General features: G+C 33.3%; 4 protein-coding genes and 1 long non-coding RNA gene across 7 annotated transcripts; 3 read left to right on the top strand and 2 right to left on the bottom strand.

The window, feature by feature from the left end:
- The first annotated feature begins 469 nt into the window (after window positions 1-469).
- On the top strand, window positions 470-5,857 carry LOC119190288. The gene is made up of 3 exons (XR_005112837.1): window positions 470-840; window positions 2,522-2,683; window positions 5,832-5,857. It is a non-coding gene; the product is annotated as an uncharacterized LOC119190288 (long non-coding RNA).
- Window positions 5,858-8,953: 3,096 nt separating this feature from the next.
- LOC115445331 (pre-mRNA-splicing factor CWC22 homolog) lies at window positions 8,954-13,813 on the top strand. 3 transcript variants are annotated; one of them, XM_037441823.1, is made up of 6 exons: window positions 8,954-10,302; window positions 10,618-11,272; window positions 11,344-11,482; window positions 11,661-11,781; window positions 11,874-12,878; window positions 12,912-13,813. In XM_037441823.1, exons 1-6 carry the CDS (start codon window positions 9,252-9,254, stop codon window positions 13,742-13,744), a joined length of 3,804 nt encoding a protein of 1,267 aa, XP_037297720.1. In that variant the 5' UTR covers window positions 8,954-9,251; the 3' UTR covers window positions 13,745-13,813. The 3 variants fall into 3 exon arrangements, with proteins under 3 accessions (XP_037297720.1, XP_037297717.1, XP_030027418.1); XM_037441820.1 differs by having other exon boundaries at window positions 11,877-13,813; XM_030171558.2 differs by having other exon boundaries at window positions 8,955-10,302; window positions 11,874-13,813.
- A 106-nt stretch (window positions 13,814-13,919) lies between these two features.
- LOC115445332 lies at window positions 13,920-16,013 on the top strand. Its single transcript, XM_030171559.2, has 3 exons — window positions 13,920-14,551; window positions 15,255-15,496; window positions 15,797-16,013. The coding sequence occupies exons 1-3, from the start codon at window positions 14,245-14,247 to the stop codon at window positions 15,953-15,955; spliced, it is 708 nt and encodes a 235-aa protein (XP_030027419.1). The 5' UTR covers window positions 13,920-14,244; the 3' UTR covers window positions 15,956-16,013.
- Window positions 16,014-16,200: 187 nt separating this feature from the next.
- On the bottom strand, window positions 16,201-17,889 carry LOC115445354 (rRNA-processing protein UTP23 homolog). The gene is made up of 2 exons (XM_030171588.1): window positions 17,641-17,889; window positions 16,201-16,884 (listed from the first exon to the last, which is right to left on the bottom strand). Exons 1-2 carry the CDS (start codon window positions 17,758-17,760, stop codon window positions 16,240-16,242), a joined length of 765 nt encoding a protein of 254 aa, XP_030027448.1. The 5' UTR covers window positions 17,761-17,889; the 3' UTR covers window positions 16,201-16,239.
- LOC115445355 (anaphase-promoting complex subunit 13) lies at window positions 16,439-17,889 on the bottom strand. The gene is made up of 3 exons (XM_030171589.1): window positions 17,778-17,889; window positions 17,206-17,419; window positions 16,439-16,884 (listed from the first exon to the last, which is right to left on the bottom strand). The coding sequence occupies exon 2, from the start codon at window positions 17,416-17,418 to the stop codon at window positions 17,206-17,208; it is 213 nt and encodes a 70-aa protein (XP_030027449.1). The 5' UTR covers window position 17,419; window positions 17,778-17,889; the 3' UTR covers window positions 16,439-16,884.
- Window positions 17,890-18,093: the final 204 nt, after the last annotated feature.

Genomic DNA, 18,093 nt, shown 5'->3' with positions numbered 1-18,093 from the left:
TTTGACTGGTAATTCATTAAAAGGTCGCCGTTACACAGACTCAGAAAAAGTTTTTGCTTTATCATTATATAAGTTAAGCCCTAAGTGCTATAGATTTTTACGAAAACATTTAGCATTACCATGTAAATCCCGAATTAATTCTCTACTCAGCAATATTCCTTTGAGGCCTGGTATTAATGACTTTATATTTCAACATTTGGCAGATGCTGCCTTGGATAAACCCGCAATAGACAGGCAATGCACATTAATGTTTGATGAAATGTCCATTAAAAAACACTTAAATTTTAATTTCTTTACTGGGGTCATTGAAGGTTTTGAAGATATAGGTTCTGGCAAACGCACAAACAATGTGGCTGATAAAGCTTTAGTTTTTATGTTACGGGGTTTGTTTTCTCCTTGGAAAATTCCAATTGCATTTTATTTTGCTCAGAGATGGGGGTTAAAACATTTGTTTTAAAAAATATTATTAAAGAAATAGTATTAGCAGTTTTAAATCTGGATTCATAGTAAGAGCTACAATCAGTGACCAAGGTTCTGCCAATGTTGCTGCTATTAAGTCATTAATATCAGATTCTAATGCTGAACTCCTACGTAGTAACAAATATACCAATGACATCTGTTATAAAATCGGCCCAAACCAACTGTACCATATCTATGATGTACCTCATTTATTGAAATGTTTTCGCAATAATTTTCAGAAAAAACCTACTCATTGGCAACCAAAGGGCAAAGTGGGAGTATATTGAGAGACTTTATAAAGTGGATGGTTTTGGTGGCAGAGCAAGAAGCACCAAACTTACTGAGAAGCACATAAATCCAACTTCATATGACAAAATGAAGGTAAATAAATATACATTGTTCTATCACAGTTCTGTTTACAAGTCTTGACTGATTGATAAAAGATTGAAATCCTCCCCTTATTTAAGCATGATTATTGTACTTTGATAATTGCTCCTAATATACTTTTCAATATTGACATTATTAAAAATTACCCTTATACAAACTCTAATTGGCCTAACTGGCATCATATTTATTGTGCTGCTTCAAATAATAATGCATCAACTGTAGGCATAGGAGTTTGTCACCTACAAATTAATATTATAAAAAACCTCCTGGACTGGATTTATTTTGTCGACAGCTGCCATAACAGTTGATAACAGGTCAAATAATGCCATATGAATAGAACTGTGCTTATGAAAACCTTTTAGATCAGCACAGAATAATTTATGTTTTTCGAAATATGAGTAATGAGCACAGTTAGTCTGTAAATTACTTTCCCAATAACTTTTGAAAATTACGAATTTTTGCTATAACCATAAAAACATTATAGACCTATAATTCTTCATATTACTTTTTTGGAATATAATATATTCATTATCCATAAATGTTATGTTGCTTTCAATAATATTAACAAAAATTCTTCATATTACTTTTTGTATAATAATATATTCATTATTCATAAATGTTATGTTGTTTTCAATAATATTAACAAAATAATAAATAAATTCATCTATGCATTGTCTGTGAGATTTGTATATGTGATTATTTTTATGTTCGTTATTGACTCTTGATACTTGTAGTATGAATTTGTTAATTATTTGCCATGCAGCTTTAAACTTATTTTTGGAGTTATTTATGAAATTATTATTTTGGGCTTTTTGAGTTATCTTTATGATTTTTCTATAAAGTGTAGAGTATTTTTAAACAATCAGTCTATTTTTTCAATTCGGTTTAAATCTATATTCCCATAATGTCATGTCGTGTGCCAAATATGATACATCTACCTTATATCACCGCCTTATTTTACTTGAAATCCATCCTTGTTCTTTTAACCATGACATAATAAATAAAACTTTATGTATATTCATCATACAGAATCATGTAAAAAAATATATATTATTTATAGATTTAAAGAACACTTATAATGAGATGCATGCATTTATCACTTAAAGCAACAATATTAGTTAGTCTTTGTTACTCTTCGCGATAATATGTAACTTAAGGTTATAGCTTAAGGTCCATTTTTCATACATTTTGTTTAATACGACGAAATTTTAAAGGCCGAAATATCCATGCATATTAATTATTTTTACGTTTTCTTTCAACTGCGAGAACTAATCACTAACTAGACGTGAATTTAAATTCTTTACTTGTCAATACTTGTTTAGTTACCCAGATTAAAGGTGAAACAAAATGTATGAAAAATGGACCTTAAGCTATAACCTTAAGTAAATTATTAAAAGTATCACTGTCTTTCACATTGTTCGACAATTTATTAGACAGCTGTGCACCAGGGTCGTAGCTTAGCGGGGGGTGAGTGGTGGTGGGCTACCTTAAAATACTAATGCAATACCTTAATAATCAACTATAACAAACTAAACATTTTCCATTTCTTATAACGAAGCCTAACAAACTAGATGCTTTTTAATTATATATTCCATATGTGGAATCCTCTAATGAATGAGTCCTCTAAATTGCTCAGTAACAATTTGACATCGTCGGGAGAATTAATGGACTTCAGGATCTTTAGGTCATCAGCAAACATGAAAGGTGTGGAATGATGCAAGCAATTGATAATGTCATTTATGAACATATTAAAAATAACAGTCCCAAATGGGAGCCCTGTGGGCACCCCAGAAGCAATATGATGGAAATTGGAACTAAAACCATTAAGAACCACATGGTAAGTGCGACCAGTAAGATAAGATTGAAACCATTCATACATGTGCCAAGAGTACCCAGACCGGATAACTTCTGCAGCAAGAGTTCGTGAAAAACGTTGTCAAAAGCCTTACTGAAATTTGTATATATTACATCAGTTTGCATGTTATTGTCTAAGACTTCTGAAAGCAACTCAGTAAAAGAGACCAAATTAGTGCTTGTTGAGCGAAATTTAACAAAACCATGTTGGTGTTCAGTTAAAATGGTTTGAAGTAAGCTTCCAGATATGGAAATACTACAAATTCAAACAATTTTGCCATAGTAAAAAATAGAAATCGGTCGATAGTTGGACATTAATGTGTTATTGCCCGACTTGTGTATCGGCACCACTCTAGCTACCTTCCATTTCTTTGGAAAAATTCCGGTTTTCAGTGATTTTTATAGATTTTACAAAGTGGACTAGTCAGATTTCTTGTTCATGCAACAATAAAATTTGGTGGAATATTGTCTGGGCCAGAACCTTTGCTTATATCAAGAGTCTTAAGTTTACGTGAAACTTCATTAAGTGTGATGTGCAACGACGTAAAACTACGAGTCCAAGTCCGAGGAGTAACTCGCACAGCTATCCATGAAATGATAAGAAAAATTCGGGTTAGCATCGACATTCGACTCCATTAGTATCTTTCTCGTACACTGATGCAAAGTGCGAAGCAAACATATTACATATTTCAACTTCTTTGGAACTAACTTGATTACCATCGGACATCGAAGCTGGGAGAAAGCAAGATCCTCTTCTTTTGGCCTTGATGAATGACCAAAAATGATTATAAAAATTTTAAATATTATCTTCTATACTTTCAAGATAATGTATTATAACATTTATTTAATAAGGATCTGCAACTCTCTCTGAGTAATTTAAATTCTATTCCATTTAACGGGTTCTTAAAAATTTATAGCATTGCCGAAACTTATTTTTTTTCTCAACATACATATGAGGTTGCGATTAAACCCAACCGGATACTTATTACTTCTTAGTTTAAATTTAGGTACATAAAGTTGGATAGTCTCATGTAAAATACCGTAGAATTTAGTGAGCATATCATTGACGCCGTTGTGACCAAGTACCTTTTCCCAATCTACATTATCGAGATGTTTCCCAATAGCATCGTAATCGCCTTTCGTATTCTCGCATCGTATCTATGGGCGCAAATTTATATTTAGTGATTATATTATTATGAAAAAGTCTAGAATATTAAAGAATGATATTTAAATAAGTATTTACAACTGCAATTCTGTTATTTATTAAGTTTCAGAATAAATTAGAAACTGTATTGACTATTTGAGTGTTTGGAAAATAATGGATATTTATTTATATCATTATTTAATTGTTTATGTAATCTAAACGTCTAAAGTAAATTCAATTAGAATTGTTAATATTATCCTGATTTCTATATCATTGTTTTAATCTATAAGTAAAAATATTCACACCTTGTTAATAGCGGCATCTGTTAGAAAATAATGTAAAATAATAGTTTGCTTACTTAAAAGTTATTTATGTAAAGTAATATTATATCTAATTATGTAAAATTCATTATAATATTAATTTTGAATATTCAGCTATAACCTACGATTTATTGTACAGTAATTTTAATTATTTTTCTAAAAAGGAAGTTGCAGTTAAATTCACTATGACTCAATTGGATTATATAAAGCCTGGTCATTTTAAATTCACTTCACTTGTGTTCCAAGATCAAGAGAGAATAAACCAACCAATATTAAGTTTGTGTTTTCATTATAATGGACTCCGAACACGTGGATACTGGCTTATCTCCGACATATCCATAATCAGATTTCTTTATTTAATTTCGTTACCATATCAATCAATGAATCAATTCATTTATTTTGCAAATATGGGTACCTTAAGTATTAGGTGGTGTATTTTATAACATAGCGTCTTACCATATTTAGGCGAATGACGTGCAAAAATTACAATATAAAGTTAAGCTAAAATAACAATTTAATATTAATATAGTATATTAATATAGTATAGCATTAGGTAGGTATGATAATATAATATAATCTATCACAGTTGTTACAAATTGTTACACAAAATTATTCCTGTAAATATTCTCTTATATAATAATATGTCTTATCAATTAAAAGGTTTTAATTTACGTTTAAATATATCTATGTTTTCTATGTTTACAATACAACTTGTAATTTATTATATTATATTCTTGGACCCATGCAGATACCGCTCTTATCTAATAGAGCTGTATTGTTAGGTGGCATTTTATTTCGTTTGCTATAATATTTAGTGTACATAATATATGTAGGTTTCTTTTTACAAATATTGAAATTTCGTATATAAATAAACTAGTTAATGTAAGAATTTTTCCTTAAGTTCCTTCCAGTTTTAAGTTGCAGTACACCTGGAGCCCTAAAAATCGTATGGCTTCTGCCTGTAAGTGATAATTTATAGAAAGCAATTTAGTTGCTGACCTATTCTTGAAAAAAATAAGATAATGATTTCTTATATTTACGCGAATGTTAGACATTGAAATTAAACTAATTTTCGGATTCTATCGCGGTGTTAGTATTTTATTTTCTCCCGACGTTTCGAAGACTTTGCAGCCTTCATGGTCACGGGGGATCATGACCATGAAGGCTGCAAAACGTCGGGAGAAAATAAAATAACACATAAATCCGAAAATTAGTTTAATCAAAAATAAGATGTTTTACTTTAAATTAATTTATAAATGGTTTTCTGTAAGCCAATTCACAATGTCCTCTAATGCCTTATTTACTCTAGCCTCTAGTAATAACTGAGTTTTCTCAGAGAATAGTACCGTACTATCATCAGGAAATAAAATTATATCATCATTACTGATCCTTTTCCTTTCATGTTTCCAATAAATCGTATTCTGTGATTAAATTAACCACTTTCCCCAACTTGAAATTGGCATAATGTACAACAATTGTCATAAAAAAACCTTAATATAATATGTTAAATTGCCGTATTCTTGTGAAAGTATTGGCCAGAATATCAATTTCTTTGGGCCATTTAATTAAATATCTTTAAGCTCATAACAGATTAAATAATCATACCATGATTAAAATCGTTCATTTATTAATTTACTAATATATTATTTATATTATTAACATTTCAGGTCAAATTTGCAGCCCAAGTTTTTAGCCGGCAAGTGGCTACATCACTAGAAATCAGATGAAGTCTCTGCTATCTCTCAGGATCATGATTACATAAGTTTAAATGAAGACATTGGAAATGGTTTGTTCACAGCAGAAATTCTTCTTTTTATAAATAATTTGTTTGATAGTTTAAATGGTTTTGGTCATTATGGGAATAAGTTAAAACATGCTCTTTCATATAATTCGGAGCACATTGCATTCTGGAATGATGCTGTGAAAAGCTAGCTTCAATGCGCTTTGACGCTTCCAATGAAAGGGAAAGGAAGCCTTTATCACTGAAGCATTTTGAACATAATATAAAAACAATAAAACATTTGTGGTCAGATCTGCTGAGAATTGATGGTGTTAAATTTTTAAGTCTTAGACGTCTTAATCAAGATCCGATAGAAAACTTTTTTGGTCAAATAAGGGCACATGGTAATTTTAGTACAAATCCTAATTGTACTCATTTTGTATCGGCTTTTAAAACCTTGTTGATTAACAACATTACTACCGGTAAATCTTTATACACTAATTGTTCTGATGATGATGACAAAATGTTGGGAACATTAAAACATTTAGTCAGCCACCAAAAATATGGTTCATACACTGATAGTCTTCAATGTAATGAAACTAACTTTATAGAAATTTCTATACCTAACGAGAATATATTCCAACATAAGTCTGTACCATATATTGCTGGTGCAGTTTGTCGTTTTGATGTCCAATTTGAACTGCAAAGATTGTGATAATTGTACAAAAGCACTATTATCTCAGAGAGAGTCATTTCACGAATTAATTAATTTAAGAGAATATAGTTCCAATGTAGATAGGTTATGTTATCCTTCTAATAATTTTAGTCAAATGGTCTGGCAGAGTATTTACATTATTGACAAGATGATGCCATTTCTTTGCAGTGTTTATATTTATTCTGACTTAATAAGTAATTTAATAAAATATATTGACACTACTTGGTACAACTGTAATATTCACAAAACGGCTGTTATTAAAGCTTTTGGTCCTACATAGTTAGAATGCAAGTTAAGCAGTGGTGTATTAATTTTAATAATAGAATGAATAATATTGATTCAAGGCCTAAAGATATAGAAATGGAAACTCTAATCCGTGAGAAAGTCACAAAAGGATTGAGTTATAGATCACAAAGAAGGCGTAGTTCCTAATCTCACTTAATTAAAGTTCTTCATAGTATTTTGTCCACAATTATTACGATTTTTGCAAATGAAATTGATGTTTTTAAAGTGTATTACCCACATTTTTGTGGTTTTAAATTAGCTATTATGCTTTCTGTTTATTGTATAAAATCATAGTAATTTTAAAATAATCTTCATTATGGTGACTGTTAAGCAAATAGTTGTTAAAATCTTATATACATAATTATGCTTGTACAACCTAAAATGAGCCTACCAGATAATTGTCAAGTAAATAAATTACATTTCTACAAAAAGTATTATGTGTATGTTTCCCAAATTGTTCATATTTTTATTGATTTACATTGTGCAGAATTAGTAATTTTACCTTTAATTTAATATTATATTTTCATTATAATGTATTCAACATTTTCTGTATTTTGTAGCATTTTTAGTAGCAAATGTGCCATTATATGATATTGCAAAATGTTAAATTATGCATGGAATGCTTTTCGTGAGAGAATAATCATATTCAAATAAATTCTTAGTTTTGTGTTGTTAGATTAGTTATTATACCTAATGCATAGTGTATAATAGTGAATAGCTTAAGTATGGCTCTTTATATTGTGTAAAATTATAGTGCTAGTCTTCACAATTATCTTAATTTTGCTAACTGTTAAGCAAGCCGTTGTTAAAATCTCATATGCATAATTATGCTTGAACACGGTAAAATAAAAATGTTTATGTTTCCAAAATAGTTCATATTTCTATTCATTTACTATGTACAAAAATATTAATTTTACCTTTTTATTTAAAATCATGTTTTCAATATAAAATATCTAACATTTTTGTCCTTTGTAGTAATTTTTCTTTCAAATGTGCCACTAGTCAGTCATTGTATTGTCATTATTTTTAATTTTATGTAAATTGTTACTGTTAAATTTATATGCAATCCAATTTTGTTTCTTGTAAGTTATTGTTGATTTATATGACAAAATATTAATAAGTGGAAGACAACCAAAAATCATGTTGTTGCATTTGCCTTTATAATATTGAATTGTAATGATGAAAATTAAAATTATGTTGGTAAATGTAAGCGGCTGAACGGTGTGCACTATTTATGTATTTGCTTTATGCCAGTCCATGTTTTTAATCCGTGCACCACCTTATATAAGCTATGTGACTACTTTGTATACAACATCTATAAAAAATATTTGGTAATTGATGACAAAAAATAAGCCCGGAGTTTCTTTCTGCCTTTCTTCTTCGGGGTAGTCATCTCTTAGGTAGCTAGTGAAAGGCTGGTGGATTAGCTAGGTAGGGGCCTATATTGTATTCTTCGACGGCGAAGATCGTGATGCATTCCTTTTATTTTATTAAGATTATATCATATACCTTTTGTCCTGTCGGCCCGAGCTGACTTCTTTCGTTTTATCCTTTATATATCAATTATTTTTAAATTTTAGCGTCTGTAGTGACTCAGTGGTTTGTTCATTAATTTATTTGATTTGTTTTAAACGTATCATAAGTACAGCAATAACTTTGTTTACCTATATTTTATTTTATTGAACAGAAAATGCAATTATACGGGCTGCAATTTTAAGTAAAAATTATTTTCGCTGGCTATCGGTAGATTCTGAAATTATGGTAAATTGGGCGTGAAAAGTAATGAAAACATTACTAATAAATCTTTATATTTAGATAAGAAAAGTTGTTTTATTTTATTTGTCAATATTTTAAATGGGTAAACACGTGACACTACATTTACGCCGTGTACTCACTGTAGCAAATCGATAACCGATTTTTTGTATTAGTGTGAAACCAGCCTAAGCACATCCTTAATTATTTAAAAATCGGTATATTCGGAAAAATATCGATTTTCAATACGGCTACGTCTCTAGTACTACGGCCATATTTATTTTTCAACATAACCTGTGTGTAAGTGAGAATAATAAGGGTCATAGGTTTTCACCCGGGAAAGAAAGAGAGTTCCAACTATTCATGAATTAATTGTATAACATAATATAGACATGAAACGCATGCTAGTGTGGGTTTCCTTATCGTGTTAAAATCAATGTATGAAGTTAACCGTCTCTCTAGTTTATTGGTCTCTGGTTATGTGTGCTTGTCGTGTACATGTAAAATATTTCTTTCTTTTAGCCATAAACTTTTATTGCACTAGAAAAAAATAGAAGTTATGAACTAATCTCAGTTATTTGTTAAGTGTGTTATCATTTGTAAAAAGTATACACAATGGATTCATCTAAAGATAGTAAGCGACGACGAGACAAATACGAGGAAGATGATGAAAAACGCAGGCAAAAGCGGTCCAGAAGGGAACGGTCTAGATCTAGATCATATGAGGACAGGCGCGATAGAGATTCCAGACGTAAACGTAGGCATTCTAAGTCCCGATCACCCGATGTTCCAGTCAAAAATGAAAAGTTTGACAATGGACCACGTAGAGACTCTGAGAAGCTAAAGGAAGTCCCTGACAGGCCCGAAAGAAAGGCTAAAGAGACGGACATGTTGAACACGAGAACAGGAGGTGCCTACATACCGCCAGCACGTCTGCGTATGATGCAAGCCCAGATCACAGATAAATCTTCTATTGCATACCAAAGATTAGCTTGGGAAGCTCTAAAGAAGTCCATACACGGCCACATTAACAAAATCAACGTCGGCAACATCGGTATTATAATTAAAGAATTATTGAAAGAGAATATTGTGCGTGGTAGAGGTCTGCTGTGTCGTTCAGTGATACAGGCCCAAGCAGCTTCACCAACCTTCACTAATGTGTACGCAGCGCTCGTGGCTGCCGTGAATTCCCGCTTTCCTAACATCGGAGAGTTGTTATTAAAAAGGTTGGTGATACAGTTCAAAAGAGGTTTCAAACGTAATGACAAAGCAATTTGTATATCATCCGCCTCATTTATTGCGCATTTAGTGAACCAGAGGGTTGCTCACGAGATCTTAGCTTTAGAATTGTTAACATTACTTGTAGAGACACCTACAGATGATTCTGTGGAAGTGGCGATTGCTTTTTTAAAGGAATGCGGGCAGAAACTGACCGAAGTGTCTTCAAAGGGAGTTAATGCTATATTTGAGATGTTGAGGAACATCCTCCATGAAGGCCAATTGGACAAGAGGGTGCAGTACATGATTGAAGTGATGTTCCAAGTGTGGAAGGATGGATTTAAGGATCACCCAGCCCTGATTGAGGAGTTAGAGTTGGTGCCTGAAGAGGAACAGTTTACACATTTGTTGATGCTAGATGATGCTACGGACCCACAAGATATCTTGAGTAAGTGACGTGTATATTATTTTATTTGCTGAGATATTTCTCATTACGATAATTAAAAAATGACATTATGTTAAAAATAATGTTATTGGAGTAAGAATACAAAATATCTGTAGAGAACCAAACTGTAATAAATAAATATTTACACCATTTAATAGAAATAAAAATAATAATCAGCCTATGTTCTGTATACATCATTGAGGGGCTCCTTTTTTCGCACTTAGCCTGTAGTAGGTCGGGCAGTTGTGTATCAAATGATCAGCCTAAATATACAGCTTGAATAAACAAATATTAATACATAAATGCGTAATATTTCAGATGTCTTCAAATTTGATGATAAATATGAAGAAAATGAACAGAAATATAAAACATTAAGCAAAGAGATCCTCGGCTCTGATGGGGAATCTGGTGAGGAGGATGGTTCCGGAGAGAGTGGCAGCGAGGAGTCTGAAGAGGAAGAGGAAGAAGAGAAAAAGGAAATGACCATTATTGACAACACAGAAACCAATTTAGTAGCACTGAGACGCACCATTTACCTCACAATCAACTCCAGTTTGGACTTTGAAGAGTGCGCACATAAGCTCATGAAGATGCAGCTCAAGCCTGGACAGGAAGTGGAACTCTGCCACATGTTTCTCGACTGCTGTGCTGAACAGAGAACATATGAGAAGTTCTATGGACTATTAGCCCAACGGTTCTGCAATATCAACAGAATGTACATAGGTCCGTTTGAGGAAATATTTAAGGATTCCTATGCAACTGCTCATAGATTGGATACTAACAGATTAAGAAATGTAAGCAAGTTCTTTGCGCATCTTCTTTTCACTGATTCCATCAGTTGGGAGGTTTTAGAGTGTGTCAAATTGAATGAGGAAGATACTACAAGTTCAAGTCGTATTTATATCAAGATTCTGTTCCAAGAATTAGCTGAATATATGGGTTTAAAGAAATTGAATGACCGTCTCCAAGATCCGTGAGTGGTATTTTGTTTTAATATTTTTTTATGGTATAAAGCTGTTATTAATGATGCTTTTATTTTTTCAGAACATTGCAGAGTGGTTTTGCAGGTATATTCCCGCGGGATAATCCAAGAAATACCCGGTTTTCTATCAATTTCTTCACATCTATTGGATTGGGAGGATTGACGGATGAGTTACGTGAACATTTGAAGCAAATGCCAAAGGTAATGTATTATGGTATTTTACCAATCATATGTCAATTAAGCAGGCTGAAGTGTGATTATGATTGGCATTTTAAACTAAGAAATTTATAGAACTTTTAGAAATAAATAAATATACATTAAAGGTACACATACTCTAAGAGTCCCTAAAAGTATTTACTTATTTCACTTATGTTTACAGAATGTTCCAGCACCCATAACAGATATCACTATTGATGGTGAGTCAAGCTCAGATTCCAGTTCGAGCTCCAGTTCAAGCAGCAGTAGCTCCGACTCCTCGTCCAGTGACTCCAGCTCTAGTGGTGAGTTATATTTAAATGGGTAATTTATATAAAATGTTTATAACATATCTATTTTTTTAAGCAGATAAGGTAATTTTATTTATTCCTTTCAGAAGATGAAGACAAGAATAAGAAGAAAAAAGAAAAGAAGAAATCAAAAAAGAAGAGCAAAGATAAGACGCCAAAAACTCCAGAAGAAAACAATGATGCGGAAAAAAATAAAAATGTTGAAAGATGGGGCCATGATGGTTTCTATGACACATATGGCAAAGATGCTCGCAGGATGGAATCCAGACCTGACAGGGACAGCGAAAGAAACGACAGAGATCAATTCACTAGACCTCGCGACATCAGACAAGGTGACAGAGATTGGAACAATGATCAACAAAATGGTGATAGCAGAAGAAGATTTGATAGAGACAGATCTGATGATCCGCGCAGAGGTAATGATAGGAGACGTGATAGAAGTCCAGATAATTCGAGAAGGGGACGCGTTAATGATACAGGGTCTGAAGAAAGTAAAAGATATGATGATTTTAGGACTAGGCGACGTGACAGAGATGAGGATGACAGGGAATTTAACAGAGTTGTTAGAGAAGCTGAGTCGAGAGAATCTAACAAGCGAAGCAGTAAAGATAACACCAATGAATCAAACAGGAAGGCTAAAGAAGACGAAGGTCGAGATTCAAGAAGGCGAGTGAGAGAAGATTATGCCAGTAACTCAAGTAGACGACCAAGAGATGAAGATGATAGAGAACCAAGACGCACGGAGGACGATGATATCAGGGATTCAACTAGGCAGATGAGAGAACAAAATGGCAGGGAATCAAATAGGAAGGCAAGAAATGAAGACGGTAAAGAACTTAGACGGCGCGTGGTAGAAGAGGATGAAAGGGATTCGATCAGGCGTGCTAGAGATGATGATAGTAGAGACCCAAGCAGGCGAGCAAAAGAAGGTGATAGGGAATCAGTCAGGCGAGCCAGAGATGACGAGACAGAATCAAGCAAACGAGACAGAGATAATGAGCGAGATTCAGGCAGAGGAGTGAGGTATGATGAAAGAGAATCAGGCAGACGAACGAGAGATGATCAGAGAGATTTAGCCAAACGAGCAAGAGATGATGAAAAAGAAACAGGTAGACGAGCGAGAGATGATGAAAAAGAATCAGGCAGACGAGTGAGAGATGTTGATAGAGAATCGGGAAGAAGAACGAGAGATGAAGATAGAGAGTCAAACAAGCGAGCGAGAGATGATGATAAAGATTCGAGCAGGAGAGCCAAAGAAGATAATGGAAAGGAAACTAGCAGAGGCACAAGAGATGAAGATGATAAAGAATCCAACAGGCGGGCAAGAGAAGACAGTGACAAGGAACTACGTAAGCGATCTAAAGATGATGATAGTCGGGAATCAAGCAGACGTGCGAGGGATGATGAAGATAGGAAATCGAGCAGGCAGGCGAAGGAAGTTGACAAGGAGTCAAGTAGGCGGGCCAAAGACGATGACGATAAGGGCTCGAGCAGGCGCGATAGAGATGACAGAGAGTCTAGTAGACGGACTAGAGAAGAAAGCAACAAGGACATGAACAAACGGACAAGAGATGATGATACAGATGCAAGCAGGCGGCCGAGAGAAGAGGAACGGCAAAAAGACAAGTCTAAACCTAAAAATGAAAATAAAGACAGATATAATAGAGACAACAAGCGCGAAGAGAGTGAATCTTCGACAGACAGCAGTGAAGATGAAAAGAGTAGAAAACGACAGAAAGACCGGAAAAAATCGAAGAAACATATGCAACAGAAAGAAGAAAGCAGTACAAGTGATGATTCGAACAGCGAAGATAGTTCTGATAGTGATGATTCAGATAGTGATAAGAGTACACACAATGTTAAGAGATATTGGGATAGATTTGATATTAATAAAAATCCTGAAAAAACGCCAGAGAAATCTGGGAAAAGTCGTGATAGAAAGCGACAGCGTTCTTAGCGCGCACATAAATATAGGATAAAATGTGTTAGTTTTCCGTAATAAATAATTTGTATGTATGTACAAAAATCTGTTTTCTTTGGTCATCGGATTTAAAATTACCCTATAGAAATATTACTTGGGGACATAAGTAGGAACTTATCCGTGAATATTAAATAGCTATTTTATAGAAATTTTGCAACAAAACTTTTATTTAAAATTTAAGTCTTCAATAAAAAGGTTTTTTGAGAATAAATTATTTTCTGTCATTCAATAATGTCAATCAATTCTCTGAGGTCAATTCCAATTAGTTGTGATTATTATAATATTTTTTGGTTGTGAATTGTGATTGGCATTCAGTGATTTACGAAACCATACAAAACTGATAAAAATACTATGACGTAAATCACTTGTTCGATCACGAGATTCAACCAGCGATATATTAAAAATTCTCTGCACAAGCACTCCAATTGTCCTAATTAGGGAAAGTTTTAAAACATATACTTAATCCAAGTAAGATCATGGAGTCTGTATCAGGATCAAGGACGAGCTCGGCATCCTTAGAAAAGAAAAACGTGTCCAAAATTAAAGCCGCTTCTGCCCCTATTTATCCCTTACCTAAACAAGAGGAAACCCAACTAAAAGTTCAGATATCAGCTCCGTCGTATTTGTTCTCATTAAAAGAGAACGAAACCCCACCATTTGTAAAACCGGGGCGGGAAGCGAGACCTAAATTACTTATAGGCACTATTATGGACGAAGATGATGTGGTCGCTATGATAGCTGCTGCAGATATTGATAAAATAGGTGGACTTCAGAGATTTATAGGTATATAAATGAATTATAACTATCGTGAAATTAACTGTTATGATACAATTCTTTGACAAGCGTAAGCTGAGGTACGCAAGATGCAGATTTAAAAGACATCTTGGGTCCTAGGGTACCATGGCTTACAGCTGTAAGTTTGTGTGTCACTAAAAAGGTTTTTTGTTTTATCTTTATTTTTAAAGGGTTTATTAAGGTGATAGCTTAAGGTCCATTTTCATACATTTTGTTTCACCTTTAATCTGGGTAACTAAACAAGTATTGACAAGTAAAGAATTTAAATTCACGTCTAGTTAGTGATTAGTTCTCGCAGTTGAAAGAAAAACGTAAAAATAATTAACATTCATGGATATTTCGGCCTTTAAAATTTCGTCGTATTAAATTTTAAAGGCCGAAATATCCATGCATATTAATTATTTTTACGTTTTTCTTTCAACTGCGAGAACTAATCACTAACTAGACGTGAATTTAAATTCTTTACTTGTCAATACTTGTTTAGTTACCCAGATTAAAGGTGAAACAAAATGTATGAAAATGGACCTTAAGCTATCACCTTAATATAAACTTCTTAGTACGAGGTATCGATATTGTTGTAAACACTTCTATATTATCTTTATTTACACAAAAGCGTTTTTCTTGAGACAAGCGAATTGTACTTGTACTTATGTACTAGAATTTAAATTATTGTATTTATAAAAATATCAAGGTAACACACTCGTCGAGAAGAAGATTATAGTAAACTACAATCTACCAGAGAAAATATTCCTAACTAGTCTCATATCAGAGACTATTGAGTATGCGGCTCAGCGGGACTTCCCCGCGTTCAAACAGGCCTGCCTCTTGACCATATACTTAAGTTCTCACCTGTACTTCAAATGGTACTACTGGCAGTCGCCTACCGCTGTCTGGCTTTACTTTAAGGAGTTGATGATACGGCATACCATTGAGGTGAGGTTGGCATTTTCTATGTAGATATTTGTAACATTCCATTGATGGTTGATTGGAGTTTTGTAAAAGTTGCATTTACTATAAAGATTGAAGTAAGGCTTATGTTGGGTGCATCTGAATCGATCGTTTTATTCCCACAACACTTAATTGAATAATATTTCCCTAGTCTAGAGGATCGAACCCGTGGCTCTTGTACATAAGCACAAAGGACCTTTAGGTTTAAAAAATATCTTTTGATATAACATCTTGCTTGTTTTACTTAAATACAATGTCAGTACAGATTTTTATGTCGTTTGGTAGGATTCTCCAGATGGTGAGGAAGTGTTTGAGCCGGAGGAATGTTACGATATTATAACGCATTTCCACACGGTGTACCTAACCAACTTGCCTCTGGTACACATCCTGACGTTCGGCGCGTATCGTCTCAAGTTTTCGTGGCCGTTCAAGCAAAAAGCGTAATACTCGGTTAATATTTGTTATTGGTGTTATAAAAATAAATAATTACTGCTAATATCAAGAACTGTTTTGCTTGCCAATGATGCAAAATAAATATTTGTTATTGGTGTTATACTGCTAATATCAAGAACTTTTTTACTTACCAATGATGCAAAATATGTAATAGAAAAATTATCAAATGGAATATTTATAAACATGTTTGGAAATTATTAATACCTTTACTACATTATAAAAATAAAATAATCAAGTTTACTTATAAATAAAATTTTATTAAAACAAAATAACCATTAATTAGAACTGACTACACTCTTCAATTGCTCTTTAACATGTTTGGGCAATTTATTCTTTTTTCTTTTTCTAACTTTTCCCTCACCCACATTCTCTTTTTTAGGAATTTGTCCTGGCTTTTTCTTCTTTTTCTTACAAGACAATGGATTAGGGTTGTGAGGTTTCTTCTTTTTAACCACCTGTTTAGTTTCTACTTCCTTTTCCTCAACTCCAAGAGCCTTTTTCATAGTTTTAAGGGCTTCATTTTGAGTTTCAGATATGAACATGAACTCATTGGCTTCTAATGTTCTTCCCGCCTTTTCGTAGCTTAGTTTTGATGGTTTCTCTAATGTAGGAGCCTTGCTATGGAGATATAAGAGAGGAACACCTGCTTTCTGCCTAAACTTTTCTTGTAGGTCCCGGTCTTGCGAAGCCAATATGTAGTGTTTGTCATTACGTTTTCCAATCATAGACAATATGCAGTTAGATCCAGAGATTGGCTCTTTATGGCCACATTCATGTATACCAAACTGTTTCAATATAGTCAGTGCTGCATGAGCCTTTTTTGATATTTTTTCAGTTTCTATTATTATACATCTAGTTGTGAGGAGTTTTGCTTGTGCATTTAGATACTTGGGTATTTGCTCGCGTATGTTGATCTGCTCCTGAAACATACAATAAAAATAATGTTATTCATACTTTCTTACTTCCATGGTTAAAACTAGTCAGTTTTCTATTGGGCTTGAGTTCTAGACTAAAAAGATGACTTTAGCGTACTTGGAGATTTAATATCTTTGGTTTTTTTAAATGTATATTAGCACTTTTCTACCTCATTATAATTATTTCCCAATAATGAGGTTTGCCATTATGCAAGGATAGTTTATGAATTAATTTTACATGAAATTGTAAAATGAATGACATAATTGTCTTATGTCCATGATAGATAATTTTAAATATACTAACTTTAATAATTTTAGTGAGAATACCTAGTTTTGATTATTGCTTGCTGGTTCAGGGAAGTACTCCTGCCAGCGCATGCTCTGCTCTTTGAGCGTGAGGTGCGAGTCGGCGCTGTCCGCCTCTGGGTCGGGCAGTTCCTCAATAGGGACCTGAATGTCCTCGTGCGGCAACTGCTCTGCCCGCCACTCATCGTCCACGATGTCTATCAGCCGCCCATTACGACGACACTTACTGTCCATTCTGCACGACAGTTATTGTGTTAAAAAACTTAGCTGCATGGTTTTTGACCTTAGCCGATTCCTTGTGGAACGATTTTAAAAAATGAGAGCAGTAATCAAAACTAAGCCTTCCTCAATAGATTTTGTAATAAGTTAGTTTGGTCAAGCAGGATAAAAAATTTACTATCTATGATATTGTGTACAACTCCGACGAATGTTAATAGCTCTTTGAGGAAGACTTACTTTAAATGCAGCAAAACAGAACGTGCCATCTATTAGAACTTGGTATGGTTCATGGAAACCGAAGTTGTTATAATAAAACTTGAGGTACTTCTGCACTTTCTTGTATCGAGTTATTTTCATTTTCGAGTTTTACACACCTGACTAGAAGAAAAATTACAATATTTTCCTACACAAAGCACGTGTGATAAATAATAGCAACGGCAACGAAAGTCGAAAACAATCATTAATTATTGACATTTGAGATCTGACATTTGACAACTTGACAGTTCTTGTGGAAAGATTCAATTTATTTTATATTCAATTCATAGATTTAAAATGATTGCAATAAATGGCTGCAATAATTATAATTAAAATCAAATTGAGCGGGTGCCATATGGTTTCTGATTGTAGGGGGCGGCGGATGAAAATAACCACAAACTGCGTCGTATATTCTCATTCATTTAATTCACATAA

This window comes from Manduca sexta, chromosome 23 (assembly GCF_014839805.1).
Source record: "Manduca sexta isolate Smith_Timp_Sample1 chromosome 23, JHU_Msex_v1.0, whole genome shotgun sequence".
Classification (NCBI taxonomy): domain Eukaryota; kingdom Metazoa; phylum Arthropoda; class Insecta; order Lepidoptera; family Sphingidae; genus Manduca; species Manduca sexta.
The sequence above is the reverse complement of the archived record's forward strand: the minus strand, read 5'-3'. Positions and strand labels throughout refer to the sequence as shown.